At 41.0% G+C, this 26,075-nt stretch overlaps 2 protein-coding genes across 13 annotated transcripts in view; one reads left to right on the top strand and one right to left on the bottom strand.

Annotated features, from left to right (window-relative positions):
- pappa2 (pappalysin 2) overlaps positions 1-863 on the top strand; it is a 64,847-nt gene extending 63,984 nt beyond the window's left edge. For both annotated transcript variants that reach the window (XM_014190627.2, XM_014190625.2), the window contains one exon: positions 288-863. In XM_014190627.2, the coding sequence (XP_014046102.1) occupies positions 288-395 (108 nt within the window). In that variant the 3' untranslated portion in view covers positions 396-863. The remainder of the gene's footprint in view (positions 1-287) is intronic.
- An 8,249-nt stretch (positions 864-9,112) lies between these two features.
- Positions 9,113-26,075, bottom strand: part of astn1 (astrotactin 1) — a 281,049-nt gene continuing 264,086 nt past the window's right edge. For all 11 annotated transcript variants that reach the window (XM_045714659.1, XM_014190633.2, XM_014190634.2 and 8 more), the window contains 4 exons: positions 23,427-23,562; positions 19,179-19,279; positions 18,790-18,973; positions 9,113-10,763 (listed from right to left, as the gene is read on the bottom strand). In XM_045714659.1, the coding sequence (XP_045570615.1) occupies positions 10,526-10,763; positions 18,790-18,973; positions 19,179-19,279; positions 23,427-23,562 (659 nt within the window). In that variant the 3' untranslated portion in view covers positions 9,113-10,525. The remainder of the gene's footprint in view (positions 10,764-18,789; positions 18,974-19,178; positions 19,280-23,426; positions 23,563-26,075) is intronic.

Raw genomic sequence — 26,075 nt, 5'->3', positions numbered from 1 at the left:
GACATCACTCCCTTCCTTTATCTCTCTGGAGACATTTGTTTCTCTTTAAAATTGTGAAAAAATAAAACGTGTATAGCTCACACATATAATACTATGCAAACTATTGGATAGGTAGGACAAACAACTGGCTTCTTATGGGCATAGTTTGAAGTTTATTGCATTGTTAAATGTATGCAATTACATTGTGTATGTATTAGTTAAGTTGGGGAAATGACCTCTGGTTGTGATTTTATTGCCTCTTGAGATTTGTTTGTTTCTAATCCCCTGGTTACTTGACTGATTGACAGGTCATTCCGTTTGGGGCCAACTGTGATCAGGATGAATGTACTTGCCGTGATCCAAATGCCGAGGAGAACAAGAGTAAAGCCAAATACTTGGAAGCAGGACTGTTATGAACGATGGATCGTTATGTGTGAACAGGGCCAAGGCTGGCTCACAATGAAACAACACCAGATGAACTTCACCCCTGGACATGATATATTTCCATTTTGTTTTCCTATTAGGGAGCAATGAAGGTAATCTCTTCTTAGACAAAAATAAAAACTGTTTTAATATTGTAGCTTTTAGGATTACAACACAATAACTAATCTGTAAAGATGACTAACTTGTATAGAATAATATATTTGGGCAATCTCTAACTTCGTAGATGTAGTTATGGAAGACTACAGTATTTTAACATCATATCACATAATACATATTTATGCATATCATAGGTACCTAACTTAATACTTTCTGCTAAGAGAGTTGTTGTTAGATGTAGCAGTTCTCAAGAAATATTCCATGCAGATATTGTGTAATCTTGTTCTATGTGATATTATACTGTATTTTACACTTGATGTTGAATAAAATCAGTGTTTATTACAGTTTCCACTGTTTTTGTATCTCCACACCCCTCTGAACTTAAGGGGACACATACCATATGCATCTCAAATTAAATGTTATTTGTCACATGCTACGTAAACAAGTGTAGACTAACAGTGAAACGCTTATCGTAATTTCCGGACTATAAGCCGCAACTTTTTTCCCACGCTTTGAACCTCGCGGCTTAAACAATGACGCGGCTAATATATGGATTTTTCCCGCTTTCAATTTTTTTTTTTTACAAGCCGTGTTTCGTTAAAGCTTATTTATTTTTGTTACAAGCCGTGTTTCGTTAAAGCCTGTGTAAAGTTAATTTCTTTCAATGTACCGGTAGGCACCTGCGGCTTATAGACGTGCAGCTTATTTATGTTCAAAATAATATATTTATTTTAATTCAGTGGGTGCGGCTTATATTCAGGTGCGCTCAATAGTTCGGAAATTACGGTACTCACGGGTCCTTTTCCAACAAGATAAATGTAAAGATAAAAAAATTAATTGTAACGAGGAATGCACAGTGAATAACCAAATCAAATCAAATGTATTTATATAGCCCTTCTTACAGCTGTTATCTCAAAGTGCTGTACAGAAACCCAGCCTAAAACCCCAAACAGCAAGCAATGCAGGTGTAGAAGCACAGTGGCTAGGAAAAACTCCCTAGAAAGGCCAAAACCTAGGAAGAAACCTAGAGAGGAACCAGGCTATGAGGGGTGGCCAGTCCTCTTCTGGCTGTGCCGGGTGGAGATTATAACAGAACATGGCCAAGATGTTCAAATGTTCATAAATGACCAGCATGGTCAAATAATAATAATCACAGTTGTCGAGAGTGCAACAAGTCAGCACCTCAAGAGTAAATGTCAGTTGGCTTTTCATAGCCAATCATTCAGAGTATCTCTACCGCTCCTGCTGTCTCTAGAGAGTTGAAAACAGCAGGTCTGGGACAGGTAGCACATGTAATATATTTTGCCAATCTACGCTGCTCTGTAGCATGTCTAGTGAACAGGTCAGGGTTCCATAGCCGCAGGCAGAACAGTTGAAACTGGAGCAGCAGCACGGCCAGGTGGACTGGGGACAGCAAGGAGTCATCATGTCAGGTAGTCCTGAGGCATGGTCCTAGGGCCAGGTCCTCCGAGAGAGAGAGAGAAAGAAAGAAAGAAAGAATTAGAGAGAGCATACTTAAATTCACACAGGACACCGGATAAGAAAGGAGAAATACTCCAGATATAACAGACTAGCCCCCTGACACATAAACTACTGCAGCATAAATACTGGAGGCTGAGACAGGAGGGGTCAGGAGACACTGTGGCCCCATCCGACGATACCCCCGGACAGGGCCAAACAGGAAGGATATAACCCCACCCACTTTGCCAAAGCACAGCCCCCACACCACTAGAGGGATATCTTCAACCACCAACTTACCATCCTGAGACAAGGCCGAGTATAGCCCACAAAGATCTCCGCCATGGCACAACCCAAGGGGGGGGGGGCAACCCAGACAGGAAGACGACGTCAGTGACTCAACCCACTCAAGTGTCGCACCCCTCCTAGGGATGGCATGGAAGAACACCAATAAGCTAGTGACTCAGCTCCTGTAATAGGGTTAGAGGCCTAGAATCCCAGTGGAGAGAGGGGAACCGGCCAGGCAGAGACAGCAAGGGCAGTTCGTTGCTCCAGAGCCTTTCCGTTCACCTTCACACTCATGGGCCAGACTACACTCAATCACTGAAGAGATGAGTCTTCAGTAAAGACTTAAAGGTTGAGACCGAGTCTGCATCTCTCACATGGGTAGGCAGACCATTCCATAAAAATGGAGCTCTATAGGAGAAAGCCCTGCCTCCAGCTGTTTGCTTAGAAATTCTAGGGACAATTAAGAGGCCTGCGTCTTGTGACCGTAGCGTACGTGTAGGTATGTACAGCAGGACCAAATCGGAAAGATAGGTAGGAGCAAGCCCATGTAATGCTATGTAGGTTAGCAGTAAAACCTTGAAATCAGCCCTTGCCTTAACAGGAAGCCAGTGTAGGGAGGCTAGCACTGGAGTAATATCATCACATTTTTTGGTTCTAGTCAGGATTCTAGCAGCCGTATTTAGCACTAACTGAAGTTTATTTAGTGCTTTATCCGGGTAGCCGGAAAGTAGAGCATTGCAGTAGTCCAACCTAGAAGTAACAAAAGCATGGATAAATTTTTCTGCATCATTTGTGGACAGAAAGTTTCTGATTTTTGCAATGTTACGTAGATGGAAAAAAGCTGCCCTTGAAACAAACTTGATATGTTCTTCAAAAGAGAGATCAGGGTCCAGAGTAACGCCGAGGTCCTTCACAGTTTTAATTGAGATGACTGTACAACCATCAAGATTAATTGTCAGATTTAACAGAAGAATAATGAATAAGAATAACAGAATAATGAATAAGAGTAATGAGTAAAAAATGACATGGCTATAAAATTGAGGTAGCTATGTAGAGTTGAAGTCGGAAGTTTACATACACTTAGGTTGGAGTCACGAAAACTCGTTTTTCAACCACTCCACAAACTTGTTAACAAACTATAGTTTTGGCAAGTCGGTTAGGACATCTACTTTGTGCATGACACAAGTAATTTTCCAACAATTGTTTACTGACAGATTAAACTTCCAGTGGGTCAGAAGTTTACATACACTAAGTTGACTGTGCCTTTAAACAGCTTGGAAAATTCCAGAAAATTATGTCATGGCATTAGAAGCTTCTGATAGGCTAATTGACATCATTTGAGTCAACTGGAGGTGTGCCTGTGGATGTATTTCAAGGCCTACTTTCAAACTCAGGGCCTCTTTGCTTGACATCGTGGGAAAATCAAAAGAAAGCAGCCAAGACCTCAGAAAAAAATGGTACACTTCCACAATTCTGGTTCATTCTTGGGAGCAATTTCCAAATGCCTGAAGGTACCATGTTCATCTGTACAAACAATAGTACGCAAGTATAAACACCATTGGACGACACAGTCGCCATACCGCTCATGAAGGAGACTCGTTCTGTCTCCTAGAGATGAACGTACTTTGGTGCAAATCAATCCCAGAACAAAAGCAAAGGCCCTTGTGAAGATGCTAGAGGAAACACTTCTGAGTAAAACGAGTCCTCTATCGACATAACCTGAAAAGCCGCCCAGCAAGCAAGAAGCCACTGCTCCAAAACCGCCATAAAAAAGCCAGACTATGGTTTTCAAATGGACATGGGGACAAAGATCATACTTTTTGGAAAAATGTCCTCTGGTCTGATGAAACAAAAATAGAACTGTTTGGCCATAATGACCATCGTTATGTTTGGAGGAAAAAGGGGGAGGCTTGCAAGCCGAAGAAAACCATCCCAACCGTGAAGCACGGGGGTGGCAGCATCATGTTGTAGGGGTGCTTCTCTGCAGGAGGGACTGATGCACTTCATAAAATAGATGGCATCATGAGGTAGGAAAATTATGTGGATATATTGAAGCAACATCTCAAGACTTCAGCCAGGAAGTTAAAGCTTGGTCGCAAATGGGTCTTCCAAATGGACAATGATAACAACCATACTTCCAAAGTTGTGGCAAAATGGCTTAAGGACAACAAAGTTAAGGTACTGGAGTGGCCATCACAAAGCCCTGCCCTGACCTCAATCCTATAGAAAATTAGTGGGCAGAACTGAAAAAGTTTGTGCGAGCAAGGAGCCCTACAAACCTGACTCAATTACACCAGCTCTGTCAGGGGGAATGGGCCAAAATTCACCCAACTTATTATGGGAAGCTTGTGGAAGGCTACCTGAAACATTTGACCCAAGTTAAACAATTTAAAGGCAATGCTAACAAATACTAATTGAGTGTATGTAAACTTCTGACCCACTGGGAATGTGATGAAATAAATCATTCTCTCTACTATTATTCTGACATTTCACATTCTTAAAATAAAGTGGTGATCCTAATTGACATAAGACAGGGAATTTGTACTATGATAAAATGTCAGGAATTGTGAAAAACTGAGTTTAAATGTTTTTGGCTAAGGTGTATCTCAACTTCCGACTTCAACTGTATAGGTAGGGGTAAAGTAACCAGGCATCAGGATAGATAATAGACAGCAGGAGCATGTGTGCTGAGTGTGAAAGTGTGTGTGGCGTCAGTATGCATGTGTGCGCATATGATGTGTGCGTAAGCATGTGTAGTGTGTGTGTGTGTGTGTGTGTTCGGACGTCAGTGTAAGTATGTGTGAGTTTGTGGGTCCAGTGTGTGTATGCATAGAGTCAGTGCAAGAGAGTGCAAAAGAGGGTCAATGTAGGTAGTCCGGGTAGCTATTTGATTAGCTATTTTGCAGGCTTGTTTAGCAGTCTTATGGCTTGGGGGTTGAAGCTGTTCAGGGTCCTCCTGGTTCCAGACTTGGTGCATTGGGACTGCTTGCCATGCAGTAGCAGAAAGAACAGTCTGTGGCTGGAGTCTTGGCAATTCTTGGGGCCTTCCTTTGACAACACCGGGTATAGAGGTCCTGGATGGCAGGCAGGTAGCTCGAACCCAGTGAATTACTGGGCCATACTCACCACAATCTGTAGCGCCATGCGGTCGGGTGCCTTGCAGTTGCTGTACAAAGCGGTGATTCAGCCAGTCAAGATGCTCTCAGTGGAGCAGCTGTAAAACCTTTTGAGGATCTGAGGGCCCATGACAAATCTTTTCAGCCTCCTGAGGAGGAATAAGCGCTGTCGTGCCCTCTCCACAACTGTGTGGGTGTGTGTGGATGATGTAAATTGTGTACACCAAGGAACTTGAAGCTCTCAATCCTTTCCACTTCAGCCCCATCACTGTGGATGGGGGCACGCTCACCTGTCCGTTTCCTGTGTTCCACGCAGGTCTCTAAACTCATCCCTAAAGGCTGCCTCATCATCATTGGTCATACCTGTTGGTGTTGTTTCAAAGCATTTCATGGGTATAGATGTGAGTGCTACAGGAAGATAGTCATTTAGGCAGGTTACCTTGGCGTTTTTGGGCATGGGGACTATGGTGGTCTGCTTGAAACAAGTTGGTATTACGGACCAGGTCAGAGATACATTGAAAATGTCAGTGAAGACACTTGCCAGCTAGTCAAATCAGATCAAATCGAATTTTATTGGTCACATACACATATTTAGCAGATGTTATTGCGGGCGTTGCGAAATGCTTGTGTTCCTAGCTCCAACAGTGCAGTAGTACCTAACAATTCACAACAATACACACAAATATAAAAGTAAAAGGAAATATATAAATATTAGATCGAGCAATGTCGGAGTGGCATTGACAAAAATGCAGTATAATAGAAAACAGTATATATATAAGTCTATGTATATAGGGTAGCAGCCTCTAAGTTGCAGAGTTGCGTAACCGGGTGGAAGCCGGCTAGTGATGGCAAAAGTTTTGGAAAACCTGGTGAACTCACAGTTCAAAGACTTTTTTTATAATAACTCAGTTTTATCTCAATTCCAGTCGGGTTTTAGAGCCAAGCATAGCACAATTACTGCTGTAAGGTTGTAGGTGATATTCTAGATGCTCAGGACATGACAAATCACTGTGTTTAACTTTTTATTGACTTATCGAAGGCCTTCAACATTGTTGACAATGCCCTGCTGTTGTATAGACTAAAAAAGGTTGGTTTAAGTGTTGATGCATTGGATTGGTTCCAACACTACCTTTCTGACAGAACACAGTGGGCAGCTCAGGAGCGTATGAAATCTGAGTTTCGAAGGCTTACAGAAGGAGTTCCCCAGGGCTCAATTTTACGTCCAATCCTTTTTACACTGTATATAAATGATAAAGGGAAGACTGTTGACTCTGCCAATCTCCATTTATATGCTGATGACACAATTATTTATTCTAGAGCATCTAATATTGAGAAGGCTTTTCAGGACTTACAGTTGGCCTTTGATGTTATTCGAAGGCAGCTTTTCCAATTGAAACTTGTGCTTAATGAAAGGAAAACAAAGTTTATGGTTATCTCTTCCCTGAAAGTTAACAGATGGAGTCAATTGCAGATTTGAACTATAACAGGCCAGAAAATTGATAGGGTCCCGTCCTATAAGTATTTTGGGATTTGGCTAGATGAAAAGTTGAATTTTAAACAGCACATTGATACCTTGACCAAGAAACTGATGTTGAAATTGGGTTTTTATTTCAGGAACAAATCATGCTTTTCAATGTTAGTCCAAAAATATATTGTTCAAAATATATTGTTTTTTATCAGTGCTGGATTATGGTGATATTGTCAATATGCAGGCCTCAGCAAGTACCTTGAAAACTCTGGACACATTGTGCTTTAAGATTTATTACAAATGCTTGATCACTTACCCATCACTGTGATTTGTATGCTATGGTGCAATGGACCTCTCTCTCCACCAGGAAGCTAAAGCACTGGTACACTTTTGTGTACAAAGCATTGATGGGACAACTCCCTTCGTATCTCTGCTCAGTCACTCAATATAGTCTTTGTTCACAGTCGCTGCTGTCCATGTCTGTTACTAAGGCTAGAACTGAGATGGGAAAAACATATTTTTCCCATAATGCCCCTTCATCCTGGAACATGCTTCAGAAGATTTTAAAGTTAGGGGATTTAGTGTCTTTGCCTGTTTTTAAGACTCTGATTGACAACACTGTTTGTGATAACTGGAGTTGTTTCTAATCTTCAATTGTATCTTTAACTTGTGGCACTTTGTCTTTTGTGTGTAGTCTGTATTTTTTTCAGTCTCTCGGTCTCAGCTTTGATGCACCTGCACTGACCTCGCCTTCTGGATGATAGCAGGGTAAACAGGGAGGATAGGGAGAGATTGAATATGTCCGTAAACACTCCAGCCAAAAATCTAAATACTGTAAAGTTGCTTAGGAGCTAGAAGCAGAGCTACCATATTTGTCGGCGCCACATATGAAAGTCAGCGCATGTTCTAAATACACATCCTGGTATTCCGTCTGGCCCCGTGGCCTTGTGAATATGAACCTGTTTAAAGGTCTTACTCACATAGGCTACCGAGAGCGAGATCACACAGTCGTCTGGAACAGCTGCTGCTCTCATGCATGGTTCAGTGTTGCTTGCCTCGAAGCGAGCATTGAAGGCATTTAGCTCTTTAGTATCTTGCATACATCGTGTGCCCCTAAGGATATACACTGAGTGTACAAACATTAGGAACACCTGCTCTTTCCATGGCATAGACTTACCAGGTGAATCCAGGTGAAAGCTATGATCCCTTATTGATTTCAGTTGTTAAATCAACTTTAATCAGTGTAGATGAAGGGGAGGAGACAGGTTAAATAAGTATTTTAAGCCTTGAGACAATTGAGACATGGATTGGGTATTTGTGCAATTCAGAGGGTGAATGGGCAAGATAAAATATTTAAGTGCCTTTGAACGGGGTATGGTAGTAGGAACTAGAACTGCAAAGCTGCTGGGGTTTTCACGTTCATCAGTTTCCCGTGAGTATCAAGAATGGTCCACCAACCAAAGGTCATGATGTGCCATCAAACAGGCAATGCGTCAACACAGGACTAAAATCGAATCCTACTACGCTGGCTCTGATGCTCGTCGGATGTGGCAGGGCTTGCAAACTATCACAGATTACAAAGGGAAACCCAGTGACTCGAGTCTACCAGACAAGCTAAATTCCTTCTATGCTCACTTCGAGGCAAGCAACACTGAACCATGCATGAGAGAACCAGCATTTCCGGATGACTGTGTGATCTCGCCCTCGGTAGCCTATGTGAGTAGGACCTTTAATTAAACAGGTTAACATTCACAAGGCTGCGGGGCCAGACAGATTACTAGGATGCGTACTCAGAGCATGTGCTGCCCAGCTGGCGGGTGTCTTCACTGACATTTTCAACCTCTCCCTGACTCAGTCTATAATACCTACATGTTTCAAGCAAACCACCATACCATGTGCCCAAGAACGCCAAGGTAACCTGTCTAAATGACTATTGCCCCGTAAATGACTATTACCCCCCACATCTGTAGAGTCCCATGCCCTGGCGAATTTAGGCTTTTCTGAGGGCAAAAAGGGGTGCAATGCAATATTAAGAAGGTGGTGTTTTGTGCACTTAGTGTATAAGTGAGAAGCTGAGCCAAGACTTAACATGTCTTTTGGTGTTGTTATTTGGTTTAAACCATCGCGTTTGAGGCTCTACAATCCCTAAGAAACATTCCAATCAGTGTGACATTGACTTGAGTTAACTGACTGAAAATGAACTAGGCCTAGACGTGGTGACTGATCAGGAAACTTTTTTTTTGGAACATCCAACATTCCAACATTTCATAATATATTATTTATTATTCTGTGAAATAGCAAAGATCAAAGGGGAAAAGGGAACATTAGATTAGCCACATAGACATAATAGTATAACATGCTGATTTTTGTTAGTTTTCATCACCTTTAGTTTCCATCAGTTTTATGTTGTGTATGGTAACAATTCTGTTGCACTTCTGATGGATAATAACATTTGTTAAGCATTATAATCTGTCCATTTTTGTAATCCACTTCATTGTATTGATAAAACAAACCTCTCCATTATTTTGGGAAACAATCTCAGAATAAAAATAATGCAAACATACACAAAACATGAATGCTCACACCTCTCATGTGCAAATTGAAACAAAAAAAGCATACCTATCAATGTCAACCAATGGTTTTCTCATAATAAAAGACATATCCTTACAGCTGAGGTCCACTGTTATCAATGTTATAATAGAAATTATTTGTAATCCAATATTTACAGAAGCTAACCACTGTGCTGTTATTTGATGCATTGGTGAACCTATGAAAATATCTACAAGCATTTGTTTTCAAGTCCATGTTATGGGGATAACTATTGCATTATCAAAGTGTGTGAGGAGCATAATTGTTTTTTTAAGAAAACAGTCGGCATTTGGTTTATATTAATTGCAAGTGTGTGCTGCTTTGAAATGCTATTGTTTTAAATGTATGAAAACATATTATAGTAAAACAAAGGTATCAAAGGTATTAGTGTTTTTACAGGATCAAATCATGAATATTCACATATAAATTTAAATTTGTAAACATACTACGGATAAACAATAGAAAACATTGATTTGCTGTTATCTTTCATTTGTAATAGAAATGCTGATTCAAAGATAGCCATTTGTTGATTTCAGAATGATTAGGAATTCATTGATGTAGCAAATACTGTCATTTGGGTTTGGCAACTTTAACTTAAAACATTTAGAGCCACACTGTACATGACCTCCCAACATTCTGAAATGACCACTAATGTATATACTGACTGTCTAAATACAAAAGACCTGTACAACAGCTTAAATATGAATTTATACTTGAATACTACATTCAACATGTTACAGTAAATAACTAAATCTTCATAATCCTAATATATACATTTTTGTGGTTCAGGATTGTTGGTGCAACTTCCAAACGTCCAAAAAGTCATGAAAAGTGCTGTCTAAATACAATTAAGCATTGAGAAAGGTACATGTACACTTTGTTACTGTACATGTGCATTATTGTTATATCTTGCTCTAATAATATTTTAAATAAACCCTCCTCACCTCTCAAACCCACCCTACCTTGAAATCAGGTTCCTATAACAATAAATAAGGGTTAGAACACACAATAATTAAAAAGCAGACATGATGATAATCCCAAAAGCACAATTACAACTCCTCAAGACCCATTATTTGCTGTGTGACATTTAACGTTCTTTGGGCTCCCCATAATCATTGTACATCACTGGCAGGTTCTGTTCGTCGCAGGCCTTTCGCACATCCTGGCCCAGGTCCACCCAGTTGAGACCAAAGGCCTTGGTGTCTGTGTAGCGGCAGGACAGGTACTTGAGGGACATCCTGCGCAGGCCAATCTTGGGCTCCTGGAGAAGACCCCTGCACCAGCCACTCAGGTCGTCCAGCTGGGAGAGAATCAGACCAGCTTTCCTACAAAAGAACACAACACTCCTCAGCATACACACACTACCTTGAAATCAGGTTCCTATAATATTACCTGCCACAGTGCTATACAGTATAGGTATAAAATGCACAGGTGTCTTAACATGGATAACTATGACGTATTGTTAACACATTAGTAATATACACAATTTACCTCAAAATCTAATTATTTCCAAGGACAAACTGTACATAAACAGGGCCCTAACACAAAAGAAAATGTCTTAAAGCTAGAATCCATAGCGGTGAAACCAATATCTATGGGGGGGGTGAAACTGCCACATCAGTTTGTGATATTACAACAAAGACGTTACTTCAAACAACGAACACTGTTTTTTTTCTCCCTCTGATATCATTGCACATCATCACACGAACGATAGAACAGCAGTGGATCTACAAAGTTTTTTTTTAACCCCGTTTCGCCTATTGTGGATCTCGATTTCTTGTAGAATTATCTCAAAAGAACAAAAAGGAAAAAGTAAGATTGATGGAAATACCTAATACACAAATTATGGAATTCTGTCTGGATTGAGCTAAAATCTAAGTATTTGGTGTTCTCACCTTAAATGATGCAAATCAAAAGTTGGATAGAGCGGGTCACTCATAAATCGCACGTTGCGTCTTCACCATCATTTTGACACTACATCACAATACGACAGATTCTAAACCCACATCTTCCTTGCAGGAAGAGACTGGGCATGAGGTGGAATAAATAATTGATTAACTTCTACGGTCAATATTTTACTGTTATTCATCCATTTCATAACCTGTACAAGGTCTACCCATGTTCAGATATCAGTGACGACATTGGCTGCATTTACACAGGTGGTCCAACTCTGATATTTTTTTCACTAATTGGTCTGTTGACCAATCAGATCAGCTCTGAAAAATATCTGATTTGGGCTGCCTGTATCAACACAGCCACTGGAAGTGATGAAGCTGTCTCCAGGATAAGTGGCTAACAGAAACAGTAACTGTACAGGATGGAAAGAGTGTTTCACTCCTCAGACATGGCTTCACCTCACTCACTGGCCAAACCAGGACCACCAAACTGAAATGTAAATAGTGAGACGTTTTTGTCGACCCACAAAACGTTTTTGGGTAGACTCATACTCTGTTATTAATGAAAAGCACATTATTCTCTCTTAATACTGTCATCTCTCCCAAAACCTACATTCAAAGCATTCCTAAGAATATCCACAGAATCCAATGTTTTCGGACATACTGTACCTCTTAACTTGCTATTCACTGTGACTCATCTGATTGACTCATTGTTTTGTTGTTAGACCAGGCACAGGGTGGAATGAGGACAGATTGTTATTGTGCTTTAAGTGTCACAGGGTGAGACTTTCCAAAAAAGGACAATATCACTGTTTCATTGACATACTGTAATGGACTGTCATATTTCCATGTATTTGCATTCAACAGAGGAAAGCTAAGCGGTGATTGTAATACACTGCTCAAAAAAATAAAGGGAACACTTAAACAACACAATGTAACTCCAAGTCAATCACACTTCTGTGAAATCAAACTGTCCACTTAGGAAGCAACACTGATTGACAATAAATTTCACATGCTGTTGTGCAAATGGAATAGACAACAGGTGGAAATTATAGGCAATTAGCAAGACACCCCCAATAAAGGAGTGGTTCTGCAGGTGGGGACCACAGACCACTTCTCAGTTCCTATGCTTCCTGGCTGATGTTTTGGTCACTTTTGAATGCTGGCGGTGCTTTCACTCTAGTGGTAGCATGAGACGGAGTCTACAACCCACACAACTGGCTCAGGTAGTGCAGCTCATCCAGGATGGCACATCAATGCGAGCTGTGGCAAGAAGGTTTGCTGTGTCTGTCAGCGTAGTGTCCAGAGCATGGAGGCGCTACCAGGAGACAGGCCAGTACATCAGGAGACGTGGAGGAGGCCGTAGGAGGGCAACAACCCAGCAGCAGGACCGCTACCTCCACCTTTGTGCAAGGAGGAGCAGGAGAAGCACTGCCAGAGCCCTGCAAAATGACCTCCAGCAGGCCACAAATGTGCATGTGTCTGCTCAAACGGTCAGAAACAGACTCCATGAGGGTGGTATGAGGGCCCGACGTCCACAGGTGGGGGTTGTGCTTACAGCCCATCACCGTGCAGGACGTTTGGCATTTGCCAGAGAACATCAAGATTGGCAAATTCGCCACTGGCGCCCTGTGCTCTTCACAGATGAAAGCAGGTTCACACTGAGCACGTGACAGACGTGACAGAGTCTGGAGACGCCGTGGAGAACGTTCTGCTGCCTGCAACATCCTCCAGCATGACCGGTTTGGCGTTGGGTCAGTCATGGTGTGGGGTGGCATTTCTTTGGGGGGCCGCACAGCCCTCCATGTGCTCGCCAGAGGTAGCCTGACTGCCATTAGGTACCGAGATGAGATCCTCAGACCCCTTGTGAGACCATATGCTGGTGCGGTTGGCCCTGGGTTCCTCCTAATGCAAGACAATGCTAGACCTCATGTGGCTGGAGTGTGTCAGCAGTTCCTGCAAGAGGAAGGCATTGATGCTATGGACTGGCCCGCCCATTCCCCAGACCTGAATCCAATTGAGCACATCTGGGACATCATGTCTCGCTCCATCCACCAATGCCATGTTGCACCACAGACTGTCCAGGAGTTGGCGGATGCTTTAGTCCAGGTCTGGGAGGAGATCCCTCAGGAGACCATCCGCCACCTCATCAGGAGCATGCCCAGGCGTTGTAGGGAGGTCATACAGGCACGTGGAGGCCACACACACTACTGAGCCTCATTTTGACTTGTTTTAAGGACATTACATCAAAGTTGGATCAGCCTATAGTGTGGTTTTCCACTTTAATTTTGAGTGTGACTCCAAATCCAGACCTCCATGGGTTGATAAATTGGATTTCCATTGATTATTTTTGTGTGATTTTGTTGTCAGCACATTCAACTATGTAAAGAAAAAAGTATTTAATAAGATTATTTCTTTCATTCAGATCTAGGATGTGTTGTTTAAGTGTTCCCTTTATTTTTTTGAGCAGTATATTATATATCCTCATATTAAGATATTGTATTTCAAATTGGGGGCAGGTTCATCAGTTCTCCCTTGAATATTGGCTACCACTGTGTCTGTAGCAGAGGAGGGTGGCGGGAGGAGCTATAGGAGGACAGGCTCATTGTAATGGCTGGAATAGAATCAATGGAATGGTACCAAACACATAAAACACATGGAAACAACACTGATTCCATTCCAGCCATTTTGCCCATCCTCCTATAGCTCTTCCCACCAGCCCCCTCTGGTCTGAAGCCTATGTTATGTTTACATAGAGATACTAAGCAACATCCAATTTGCATATGCTAGGCAAATAGGGCAGAACAACAGCTTAAATTCCCACAATTTATCATCTGCAGAGAACTCTTGAGAAAATAATATAACAGTACTTTGAACGATGTAAAAATTCACAGACATATTGAGTCTTTACTAAATAATCAGTGTGTCTGTAGTAGGGATGCTGTCATTTATATCATCCTTCTAAATCTATTGTAATGACCTCGATAGATCATCAACGAGAGAATGTCCACAACAGTTCCCTAGTTCTCGAAATGAACGGTTGATTAACCCAGAACTCACACAGGCAACTGGCTGGCCGTAGCCTCCGCCAAATAAATCTGATACAACAATAACAGGTATTCAACTCCCGGTCATGAAGAGAGGGATAACAATGCAAGCATGGCAATATAACAGACATGTAGTGCCCAGCCCCCCGCTGTTCTACAAACCACAAGGATGTCTGGCACTGACACATTCCCTTGATTGGCAGACAGTAGGGGGACTGGCATGCTGGACCCTGTGAAACCACACAACTGTCCAAGCGCGTCGCTACAATCTATTTTTTTCGAATACCTTGCCACATTTCAGTGGTTTAAGGAATTTAGATATTTATTTGCTTAAAAAAAAAACCTTCAGGTTTGTTATGCTTTAATTTGTCAAGAAATAACTATTTGGGCTTCAAATAGCAACGGTTGTCACCATAAATCCCAGCATGTCACAGCGTCCACAGAAGGTGGCGCCTCTCCCCGTTCGGGCGGCGCTCGGCGGTCATCGTCACCGGCCTACTAGCTGCCACCGATTTCCTTCTCTGTTTCGTTTGGTTATGTCTGTGTAGGTTAGCACCTGTTTTGGGTTAAGTCATTAGTGGGGTTATTTAATCTGTCTGTTTTTTGTTTGGGGTTGTGTGGGATGGTTAGTGTGTCATCCTTAGTAGATTGGGTAGTTTCTTTTTTACTCCGCTATGCTGTACTTAGGCATGAGGGTCTGCCGGGCTGCGCCCCAACTCAGTTAGGATTTTTCTTTTCCTTTTGAGTTTGTACCCTGCCTTGGGTAGTGGCATATTTGGACTCATTCATTAAACGTGTGTTTTCATGTAGTTTTGTCTCCTGCGCCTGACTTCACCCCTCCTACAATCCAGAGACGGTTCTGACACAGCATGTATAGAAGTGGAAAATGGCCTCACATTTCCGAGGTACCATTTGGAGATATCTCACTCTGTCAGGGCCCCTCTTTCGAATCTTCTTGACTCAGACAGCCACAGAGACCAGGGACTGGACCAAAAGAGCATCCATGATGCTAGGAAACCACCACTATGATGACTCTGTCTCTGTGTTACACAGATATACTATATGATGCGATACGATAACTTTATTGTCCATTTAAATACATTTTATGAATGTATGCATTTTCATGTGTTGCGTGAACGTAAACTGTTGGACTTTTATGGTACAGTACTAGTACATACATTGCTGTCTATACCCAACAAACAGTTATGGGGTATATGTGTTGGTAAGACAGGAAAATGTCTGAGGAAAATCTCTATAACTCCTAAACAGCCTTGATGAAATAAGGCCCTGTTTAACAAAAAAATGAAAAATCACAACAACATGAGCTCCACTTATCATTTGATCAAGCGAAATCCAACCATAACAATACTTAGCATCGCAGGCAATTGCCTGATTATGATGTGTCATACAAATAACTGTCAGTTCTCGGGCTGTAAAGGCAAGGAGACTGAGGGGGAATGTAATACTCATGATAAGATTTTCTCCTACCAAGCCAACATCTAACATTTCTAAGTCAACATCCAGCCTCATGCCTTTAGTGATGGGTAGTAACGTAGCGATGACAAGATTGGGACATGGAGAGAAGTGTCGGGCTCAGGAGACAGACTTTGTCAGTTTATGTTTGGCTTGAACATCACACAATTTTGCAGGAAAAAGAAACAAGAACATTCTCTGACAGTGGCCAACCTAACTCGTCAGTGAGATATGATACGTACAAAAGTTGGGAGTGGAATATTTCCACTGCTTTATAAAGATAGATTCATTACTTCACCAGTTTATTTTAACATATTGTTTACTCTGCTGAAACAAGTTTACATTTAGTCAGGGGCTGAGTGGGTGACTATTATCTGTATTTTGACTAGCTAATGAAAATTTTAATGGTCCACATTGTTTGTGACAGGGTAACCCCAGTGAATTGGAGGATTTCATAACAAGGAAAGTCATTTCTGGAGACAAGCCCTGTTACAGGCAATGTTGTCTGCTTTGTATTGGTGTGTGTGGAAACCAAAATCTCATTGTTTTGATTGAAATGGTACATTGATCCTTTCAGAACTGCTAGAGAGGCAGGGGGTATGGAACAAGTAAACAAGTGATGGGGGGTCTCCAATTATAGGAACCTCCTGGTCTTCTCCAGGAGCCCAACGCACCCAACACATAAGTTCCATTGCAAACCGTGTCTAATCATGTTATTCTTATTCTAATTCTAAAGAATACATTACAAATACATCTCTTCAGTAACGCCTATAGCACAATGACATTTCCTGAGACAGCAGGCTTACACAATCACAACACACCATAACAACATGGAAAATCCTGCCCAACATGCTAACAAGCTAACAATAGTCTTAAAGTATGGAGCAACTTAAAAGGTAGATATCTATCTACACGCTCTCCTCCTCTCACCTTTTCTCTTCGCTTGTGGACTTCAGGCCAAACCTTCATATCATGACCGCTAACCGCTACACAAAGCCTACATCGTTGTCATGTCATAGTCAACATAGCTACTAGAACTAACGCGTTAGTAAACCCTCTACAATCATGCAGTACAGTGTACAGTCAGCAGCAAGCAGTTTAGCAGTTACACCGGCGGGCCCCGGTGGCAACAAATTAATAAAACCAAAAACTTACCTTGACTTGGAAGAGTTCCAGTGTTGGATAGCCATAGCCAGTTAGCTAACATAGCATCCCTCTCTGTTTGAGCCAGGTTTTTGATTAGGCCGAACTAGCTAGCTGTATTTCACGCTAGCTAAGTAAGTGAAAAAATATATACTATGAAATATAGCTCTCTCTCTCTTGCTTCTCCTTAATTTTCGATAAAATTAATTTGTTCAAAACTGTTCAACTATTGTCTTTCTCTCTTTTTGAGTCAACTACTCGCCACATTTTATGCACTGAAGTGCTAGCTAGCTGTAGCTTATGCTTTCAGTACTAGAATCCTTCCCTGATCCTTTGATTTGGTGGACAACCTGTCAGTTTATGCTGCAATAACTCTGATAGGTTGGAGGACTTCCTCCAGAGGTTGTCATAATTACTGTGTAAGTCGATGGAAGGGAGCGAGAACCATGAGCTTCCTAGGTTTTGTATTGAAGTCAATGTACCCAGGGGAGTACGGAAGCTAGCTGTCCTCCAGCTACACCATGGTGGTACCCTACAGAGTTCTGTTGAGGCTACTGCAAAACAGTGTTTTTTAATAAATTATTTGGTGACGTGAATATATTTAGTTCAGTTTTATCTAAAAAGGATAACTTTTTTAATGTTTTACTATTTACATTTTTCAGAAATTCACTGAGGAGGATGGTCTTCCCCTTCCTCCTCTGAAGAGCCTCCACTGGTTGAAATCTTCCTAGAAGTGACACATGGTTGACGGAGAGACATGTCAAAATGATTGAATGAAAGTTTGGCACTTTAGCAAGCCTTTATTCATATAAAAAATCATATGTATTGAATTCTCCATGTGGTCTATATTAAAGAGCACTGCGCTTAATATAACAGGCTTTTAAAATTCAATATTGGTGCATGCAAAAGGCACTCTTTTCGTGGAATGACCCAGCCAGTGCAGTCACCCTCCTTAGCACTATAATGGTGTTTAGTGAGGTAATGTCCAATTGATTACTAGGTTAATCTAAACCCATGTTTATAGTCCCCCGACCCTCACCTCAAATGCACTTACTTTGGTGCTTTCTTGACATGAATCATCCCTCTGAAAATTGGGGGCTGTTAATGTAAGTGTATTTTAATGGAACACTTCAGAAGCAAACCAATTACATCAACGCTTCCAATATGGGCTCGATTAAAAACAACCTTTAATTTGAAACTAAGGCCCTGATTCTGAGTTTGCAGTCGAAGACCTCTTAATCAGTTTCACCTGCTTCACCGTGCATCTACCAGCAACCATACCTACACGTTTTATTTCGGACACATGGCTCTGTTTATAAAGCATTTAGCTACAATTTCACATTATAATACTTATCTGCACTGAGTAACCAGTAAGGGGATAGCGGAGGCCTTCCTGCTTGCTATAAATTGACAGACGAATGTCAGGGGTACAATTGTCTCCAATCATTTTGAATTAATTTCCACTTCACCCAATTCACACAAACTATGTCTACAATCTAAGCCTGTATTTGGAATCTATTATAGACCAGTCTGTGTTAAAAACACATCCAAAATTACTTAAAATGTCAAGAGTCTCAACAACCACCCATGTAGGGACGGATTGTGATGCTACTACACAGTCTGGCGGGAGGTAGTTGTGCTTTACTAACCAATATGCCATGATATTCTTGGACAGAGACAGAGACAGCGACAGAGAGACAGAGAGAGAGAGAGAGAGAGAGAGAGAGAGAGAGAGAGAGATCAGATCTGGGCCCCAGTCATCCTCGCATCTCCAGGTGGGCCCCAGTTTATACCTGGGCCCCAGTTCATCCTCGCATCTCCAGGTGAACTCTCCGAAGCTCTCGTAACGCTGGTTGTAGTGGTAGAGCACACGGTGCAGGGTGGGAGAGCCCAGTTCCATCAGCGTATTGTAGGCCGTCTGCTGCTCCTTGCCACTTGTGTAACCATTGAACAAGTTGTAGATCTTGTCTGAAATCTCTGCAACAACACAGATCTGATCTCAGTACATAAAATCAAATGTTATTGGTCACATACACATATTTAGCAGATGTTTTTGCGGGTGTAGTGAAATTCTTGACATGTGTCTCTACAAGTTTTCAGATTGGTAACTACTGTTAGAAAATGTGTCTAAAAACCAAGATACAGATACGGAAACTGTCCATCCATGCATGAGAAATCCCACCTTGTGCTTTGACGTCATCCACAGCAGGACAGGGGGTCTTGATGGTGACCTCACTAGGACTGGAGCGACGGCCTGTGTTGTCCACTGCCCAGAGCCTAAACCTGAAAACCAACATATATGACTAGTGTTAGTTCATTGCAATGGGAGTGCATGCTACAGCAATAATGTGTGCAACTGCTAACTACTGCTTCAGGCTTTGAAAATAAAAATAAAAATGACCCTGAATTAAGTGGTGGAAATTAGATGCATTCAATGTTATTGTGACAAAATCATTACATGTTCTGATTGACTGTTGTAATGTGATAAACCTGCTAATAAAATCTGACAATAGGCAAAATTTACAAAACAAGTGCGTGGATGTTAACATTTACTTGAAACATATCGCCATCTAGTGGAAGGAAACATTAACAACTACCACCTGCAGTGGTGAAATAGTGTATTGTGTCTACCCCAAATAAATGTACTGTATGTATCCATGGTTATGAATACAATACAATACAGCCTGACCAATAAGGCACTGAGGTCACTGTCCAGTGTCAAGACAATAAGAGAAATAAAATAATGTGTAAAATTAGGTTTCCTTTTTGGAACCTACAGAGCTGGTATTTTTACATTCTCAAAGCTGAACTGAAAGATTTTGCGAATACACTTGAACAGATATTCTAAAGAAGTAATCACGCATTTCACTAACTGTACAGAACAGGTATAGAGAGATTTAATGATAAAAGGAAATATTTTGAAAATAACAGAATTTGCCTGTTGTAACAACTGTGCTGAATAGCCTGCCAACAAGGAGACTGACCAGAAGTAAAATTATGTAAAGATAAAGCGCATATGTTTTTGGTTGGGATATTCCTATACATCAGAACCATTTGAAGAGACAATGTGCTCAAGCTGAGGGTTTCTCCCAATCCCTCCTTTGTGTAATCTTTTCAGTGTGTCTACCCCATTTACAGAGCGTGTGTGAGGTAAGTGGCTGCATGTGTGGAGTTAGGGAGCTGGGTGTGAGTGCCAGAGGAGGGAGGGGGAGGTGGAGGGGGAGGTGGAGGGGTGCCGGAGGAACTTAGAACTCTCAGAGCATGGCCCAATTCATTACACTGACTGACCCTAAACACACAGTCAAGCGTTCCATGCGGTCATTATACACTGGCCACCAGGCAGCACAACATTGACCTCACATGGGACTTCCTCAGCGGTGAGTTTACATCACCACAATATCATCTTGCATTACTACAACCACCGGAGCAATGCAGACTGTAATGTCCAGTAGCACAGAAACAGAATAACCATAAGATGCTTTCATTACACCTGGCAATGACCTCACTTAACTCCACACTTTTCCCGGAAAGTGAATTGATTCTTCCTAATATCGAATTCAACAATATCATTTTTTTCCATTTTTAGGGGGAAAATACACAATACCTCCCAAATAGTTTGTTTTCGGGTTTATTATTTAGCCATTTATAAACATTAGAAGTCATTATAATATAAATCCAGGGTAAATGTTGAATTTTGTGATTAAAAAAAAGAAGAAAAATATGTATATTGAAATAACATCTCAAATAGTCCACATTTTTGTCACGAACAAGGCCTTTCTCTGTCATGTTTGTCTGCACACCTAATCTGTTGATCTTGTGATTCTTGTTTCTGCTATTAGCATTAAGTGCTCCGTTTACGCACTTTCAAGCTGTTCCAAAGCATGAGCTACTTCCCCAGCTGTCTGAACCATATTTAAAACACCCCAATTTGAACCTTAAAGAAGTACATACACATGACTGGGGAGTGATTCCAGGCTCTACTTTGCACAAACTGGACGTTGTTCCCTTCATGTAGACTGTGTTTCCATGGGATAACATCGACACGTATGTACACATCCACAGAACATCCAGGGCAGGGCTTCCCTCAGTGCAATACACAATAGTGTTGTAATATGGTGTAAAAGTTATAGGAGATATGCTTTCCCAGGATCTGCATTTACCCTAAGAAGAATAGCTAGCTTGTTTGATATTATCCATTAACCAATCTTCATATTGTGCAATTCCTCAAATTAATAATTTTCCCTTTTCCCTTTTTTGTTTTTCGCATTTGTGTTAGCTTATGGGTACCTTCATGTGTGTGTAAAATATACATTTTCTCAGATTTTTTATTCATATATTTAGGTGGGTATTAAAATGTTTTTTTTTTTTTGGCAACATATCTATATATCCATTGTTAAGCTGGAAGGAAATGTTAATTTACTGTATTGACTGTGATATGTGGTTGTCTTACCTAGCTATCTTAAGATGAATGCAATAACTGAATATCGCTCTGGATAAGAACATCTGCTAAATGACTAAACTGTCAAATGTAAAGGTTTTACATACAGATCTCAAATTACTGCATTGATTCATAAAAAAATATATATGTTTATATTGATGTCACAAATGTATCATTTGTACAGTTTGTTGATTTTATGTAGTTATTTGTTACATTTGACTGTGTAAAACCTAGCAGTACTACTTATTTCTCTGAGAGGTAGGCGGCTATATAGTGTTTTGCAAAAAAACATGATTATTTCTCTCTTGAATTAAACCATCAAGTGATAGATTTCCAACAAATACATGAATGTCATTGAAAAACCCCTGACATGATTAGATAGTGAAAAAAACACACCAATCTCTTTCATACGTTATCTAAAGGGGCAATCTGTAGTTGCTTCATACAGTTTTGGACTTATAAATGAATGATATACAGTGCCTTCGGAAAGTATTCAGACCCCTTGACTTTTTCCACATTTTGTTAGGTTACAGCCTTATTCTAAAATTGATTAAATCGTTTTTTTTCACCGTAGGGATGGTGCCAGGTTTCGTCCAGACGTGACGCTTGGCATTCAGTCCAAAGAGTTGAATCTTGGTTTCATTAGAGCAGAGAATCTTGTTTCTCATGGTCTGAGAGTCCTTTAGGTGCCTTTTGGCGAGCTCCAAGTGGGCAGTCATGTGCCTTTAACTGTGGAGTGGCATCCATCCGGCCACTCTACCATAAAGGTCTGATTGGTGGAGTGCTGTAGAGATGGTTGTCCTTCTGGAAGGTTCTCCCATCTACACAGAGGAACTCTAGAGCTCTGTCAGAGTGACCATCGAGTTCTTGGTCACCTCCCTGACCAAGGCCCTTCTCTCCCGATTGCTCAGTTTGGCCGGGCGGCCAACTCTAGGAAGAGTCTTGGTGGTTCCAAACTTCTACCATTTAAGAATGATGGAGGATCTTGTGGACCTTCAATGTTGATGAAATGTTTTGGAACCCTTCCCCAGATCTGTGCCTCGACACAATCCTGTCTCGGAGCTCCACGGACAATTCCTTCGACCTCATGGCTTGTTTTTCTCTCTGACATGCACTGTCAACTGTGGGACCTTATATAAACAGGTGTGTGCTTTTCCAAATCATGTCCAATCAATTGAAATTATCACAGGTGGACTCCAATCAATTTGTAGAAACATCTCAAGGATGATCAACGGAAACAGGATGCACCTGAGCTCAATTTCGAGTCTCATAGCAAAGGGTTTGAATACTTATATTAATGTGATATTTCTTTTTTTTAATTATATGTGAAAAAAATTCATAAAAACCTGTTTTCGCTTTGTCATTATGGAGTATTGTGTGTCGATTGATTGAACAAAATATTTGATCAATTTTAGAATAAGGCTCTTACGTAACAAAATGCGGAAAGAGTCAAGGGGTCTGAATACAACTTATAAATTCCTCATGAGCTTAGTTCAACTGTCACACCTCATGAATAAAAATATTTCAATTTAAGATTATTTACCAGAGTGCTGTCCTATTTCTGTTCTTTGGATTATATACGGAGGATCCAGCACCCAATTTAAGTTTATATACTGTAAGGTGGAGTCAAGCACCTTGTTTATCTTTTCATATACCCCATGAGATCCCACAATATAAGCTTATTTTTCTCCAATGTTTGTAAATATTGTAAATGTAAAGAAATACTGTATGGCCTCAAAACATGTTTAAAACATTACATGTAATATCATGGATGGCCAGTCCTTTCATTGATATCTCTGTCTATTAATCTGAGAGTGGCTACATTTTTACAGGCTTATTATCAAAACAGAGGCGGTGTGATTACTTTGTTGTTGTTTCAACTGTAAAACAATAAAAGCGAATTTACTAACATTTCTGAAAATTGATATATAGCGTTTTGGGAAGAAACCCCACAAGAGATAAGCATCCATTGATAATGCTACAGCAACTTACATGTAAGTGGTGTCTGGCTCCAGGCAGCGAATGATCATGCTCACGGAGGAGGTCAAGAGGTCAGGGATATCCCCAAGCATCACACACGGAGACTTGGCCCCAGACAGGATGTCATCCACAAAGCTCAACATCGTCTCTGTACGGGGGGAAATCCAGTTCATCAAATAATCAGTGACATCATGTGTTGACAAGAGAGGATATTTGCACCTGCAAACATCACAAATAGTAATTCATAGCAACAGTTCTTGAAGGAGACAAGACAACATTTTCGTATAGAACTTTGTAATTCTTCAAATCCATAGGCTAATATCTAAGGCTTTTACATTTTCAGTTTGGGGCACATTAGGAACATGTATGCGTACTGTCAGCAGCCAACACGACGTCTCCACAGAAACACTACTCTGTGAGCTCAAATAATATACAGTGCATTCGGATAGTATTCAGACAACTTCACTTTTTCAAAATGTTTTACGTTACAGCTGTATTCTAAAATGGATTAAATATTTTTTTCCTCATCAATGTATGGATAGCCAGGAGCACACTCCAACACTCAGACATTATTTACAAAAGATGCATTTGTGTTAAGTGAGTCCGCCAGGCCAGAGCAGTAGGGATGACCACGTGTTCTCTTGATAAGTGCTTTCATTTTCCTGTCCTGCTAAGCATTCAAAATGTAACAAGTACTTTTGGTTGTCAGGGACAATGTATGGAGTAAAAAGTGCATTATTTTCTTCAGGAATGTAATGAAGTAAAAGTTAAATATGTCAAAAATATCAATAGTAAAGTAAAGTACAGATACCCAAAAAGACTACTTAAGTAGTACTTTAAGTATTTTTACTTAAGTACTTTACAGCACTGAGTAAAAGGCACATGACAAGCAGTTTGGAGTTTGCCAAAAGACAACTAAAGGACTCAGACCATGAGAAACAAGATTCTCTGGTCTGATGAAACCAAGATTGAACTTTATGGCCTGAATGCTAAGCGTCACATCTGGAGGAAACCTGGCACCATCCCTACGGTGAAGCATGGTGGTGGCAGCATCATGCTGTGGGGATGTTTTTCAGCGGCAGGGACTGGGAGACTAGTCAGGTTCGAGGGAAAGATGAACGGAGCAAAGTACAGAGAGATCCTTGATGAAACCTGCTCCAAAGTGCTCTGGACCTCAGACTGGGGTGAAGGTCCACTTTCCAACAGGACAACGACCCTAAGCACACAGCCAAGACAGTGCAGGAGTGGCTTCGGGACAATTCTCTGAATGTTCTTGAGTGGCCCTGCCAGAGCCCAGACTTGAACCCGATCAAACATCTCTGGAGAGACCCGAAAATAGTTGTGCTGAGACGCTCCCCATCAAACCTGACAGAGCTTAAAAGAATCTTCAGAGACTAAATAAAGATGAGCCAAGCTTGTAGGGTCATACCCAAGAAGACTTATAATCGCTGCCAGAGGTGCTTCAACAAAGTACTGAGTAAATGGTCTGGATACTTAAGTAAATGTCATATTTCAGTTTTGTTTATACACTTACGGTCAAAAGTTTTAGAACACCTACACATTCAAGGGTTTTTCTTTATTTTTACAATTTTCTATATTGTAGAATTATAGTGACGACATCAAAACTATGAAATAACACATATAGAATCATGTAGTAACCAAAAAAGTGTTAAACAAATCAAAATATATTGGAGATTCTTCAAATAGCCACCCTTTGCCTTGATGGCTTTGCACACTTTTGGCATTCTCTCAACCAGCTTCATGAGGTAGTCACCTAGAATCCATTTCAATTAACAGGTGTGCCTTAAAAGTTAATTTGTGGAATTTCATTCCTTCTTAATTAATTTGAGCCAGATGAAACTGGCTCTCATGAGGACCGCCACAGGAAAGGAAGACCCAGAGTTACCTCTGCTGCAGATTATAAGTTCATTAAAGTTACCAGCCTCAGAAATTGCAGACCAAATAAATACTTCACAGAGTTCAAGTAATAAACACATCTCAACCACTGTTCAGAGGAGACTGCGTGAATCAGTCCTTCATGGTTGAATTGCTGCAAAGAAACCACTACTAAAGGACACCAATAAGAAGAAAATTCTTGCTTGAGCCAAGAAACACGAGCAATTGACATTAAACCGGTGGACATTTGTCCTTTGGTCTGGAGTCCAAAATGGAGATTTTTGGTTCCAACCGCTGTGTCTTTGTGAGACGTGGCGTGGGTGAACGGATTATCTCCACATGTGGATTTCCCACTGTAAAGCATGGAGGAGGAGTTGTGATGGTTCTTTGCTGGTGATTGATGGTTCTTTGCTGGTGATTTAGAATTCAAGGCACACTTAACCAGCATGGCTACAACAGCATTCTGCAGTGATATGCCATCCCATCTGGTTTGGGCTTAGTGGGACTATCATTTGTTTTTCAACAGGACAATAACCCAAAACACACCTCCAGGCTGTGTAAGGGCTATTTTACCAAGAAGGAGAGTGATGGAGTTCTGCATAAGATGACCTGACCAAATTGAGATGATTTGGGATAGGTTGGACCACAGAGTGAAGAAAAAGCAGCCAACAAGTGATCAGCATATGTGGGAACTCCTTCAAGACTGTTGGAAAAGCTTTCCAGGTGAAGCTGGTTGAGAGAATGCCAAGAGCGTGCAAAGTTGTC

Source organism: Salmo salar, chromosome ssa03 (genome assembly GCF_905237065.1).
Source record: "Salmo salar chromosome ssa03, Ssal_v3.1, whole genome shotgun sequence".
In the NCBI taxonomy this organism is placed as follows: domain Eukaryota; kingdom Metazoa; phylum Chordata; class Actinopteri; order Salmoniformes; family Salmonidae; genus Salmo; species Salmo salar.
The sequence above is the reverse complement of the archived record's forward strand: the minus strand, read 5'-3'. Positions and strand labels throughout refer to the sequence as shown.